General features: G+C 58.6%; 1 protein-coding gene across 1 annotated transcript in view; it reads right to left on the bottom strand.

Moving 5' to 3' along the window:
* Positions 1 to 1,517, bottom strand: part of LOC105517766 (ras GTPase-activating protein 3-like) — a 43,252-nt gene that overhangs the window by 22,009 nt on the left and 19,726 nt on the right. The window contains 3 exon segments of the mRNA XM_011950435.1: positions 1 to 109; positions 775 to 898; positions 1,104 to 1,209. The exon segment at positions 1 to 109 is cut by the window's left edge and continues 5 nt beyond it. Of these exon segments, the coding sequence (XP_011805825.1) occupies positions 1 to 109; positions 775 to 898; positions 1,104 to 1,209 (339 nt within the window).

Below are 1,517 nucleotides of genomic sequence, written 5' to 3'. Positions count from 1 at the left end.
CGCAGGACTTTCAACGGGATCCTTAGTTCTCCCAGGAATTCATCTCCAAACTTCAGGTTACTGGCGTTCCAGAGGTCAACTCTGAAAAACAGCATTGGTACAGCTCTCGCTGATGGCGGCAGCCCGGGTGAAGCAGAGATTACGGGCCACGCTTCGTTACCCGAGGAGCAGAGGGGAGCCTGCAGTGCCTCCCAGAGTCTCCATCAAGGCTCAGCCCACGGGGCACGTTTAAAACACATCAGACCAGCCTGTGGCTTTGGAACAAAGACGAGTGTCTCCCAGTGGTAATGGGCAGGCAGAGGAAGGCGGAAGGCCATGGGCCCAGACTCAGAGCCCAGGCTCTTAGATAGGAAGGAGCCGGGCATCGCTGCGGGCACCCAGGAGCTACGTGGCTGCTGCCGCTCTCGGCTCCAGCACCATCTGTCCCCTTTGCCCACAACAGGCCCAATGTCAGCAGCCTGTGCACGGCGGGCAAGCGAGACCCTCAGGGGACTGTGGCGTGTGCCTCTCGCGCCGTCCCAGCATACGGCCCAGCAGCCTCCATCTGCAGGGCTCACTGCAGGGGATGACGGAGAACTTGGGCCATAGAGAGGAGGGTGCCCATGGAGGATGGGCTGCCTGACTCAACAGCCAGGGGCTCTCTGCTTTCGTCACATGAAAATGTGCCTCGAAACAACACTGGGCGCTTGTGAATGCCCTGCCCCCAAATGTAGAACCGTGTCCCCAGATCGCTCACGACCTGGGGCATGAAGTGGATTCAGGGGCCATGCACACACCACAGCAGGGGGAGAACCGTGGCCACAGCATGGTCCACGAATCTCCCTGAGTAGCCCAGGCCCAGCATCGTGAGGCTTCTGCTAACGTCTAACACGGCAGCGGCTTCCACTAATGCTCTGTCCTGGTGCGGGATGGGACGTGTCCCCTCAGACCTGGGGCTGTGAAATTCTGACAGACACACAGCATCCCCGGCTGCAACAAGTCTACAGGACTGTACCCCAGTCCCTCATGGCCAGGACCCACCCACGGGCCTGAAACACCCGGAGTCATGTGTGGCCAGCTCTACCCACGGGCCTGAAACCCCAGTGACGCGTGGCCGGCCCTACCCGGGGGCTAAAACTCAGCAGGTCTAACCACGCTGTGCCCATCACGGGCATCCCCCTGGGGGGAGAAGATTCCGGAAGGCTGGTGATTCTGTTGCCCTTGCGAATCCTGCAGGGCAGAGGCACCACAGAGGCACTGGCGTCTGGGGCCGGGGAGGGCTGACAGGCTGCACAAGAACCCACAGCGCACTCCTTTCAGAAGGAACAGAGGGGACCGCTGATCTGCGCAAGGACACTTCGGAAATGTGCCAAGTGGCCAGGCAGGAGCATCTGCCTTTAAAAAGGGGAATATTTAAAACATGTTTTGTTTTGTGTGCTTTTAAAAAATTCAGTAACTAGGACTTCACTCCTGAATTCAAAGCTTGGTGTAAAAAGGAACCAACGATAGTGCTTCCTTCTCTCGAAAAAGGGGCTGGC

This window comes from Colobus angolensis, unplaced genomic scaffold (genome assembly GCF_000951035.1).
Source record: "Colobus angolensis palliatus isolate OR3802 unplaced genomic scaffold, Cang.pa_1.0 Scaffold307, whole genome shotgun sequence".
NCBI lineage: Eukaryota > Metazoa > Chordata > Mammalia > Primates > Cercopithecidae > Colobus > Colobus angolensis.
Note: the sequence above shows the minus strand (reverse complement) of the source record. Positions and strands in the feature narration are given on the sequence as shown.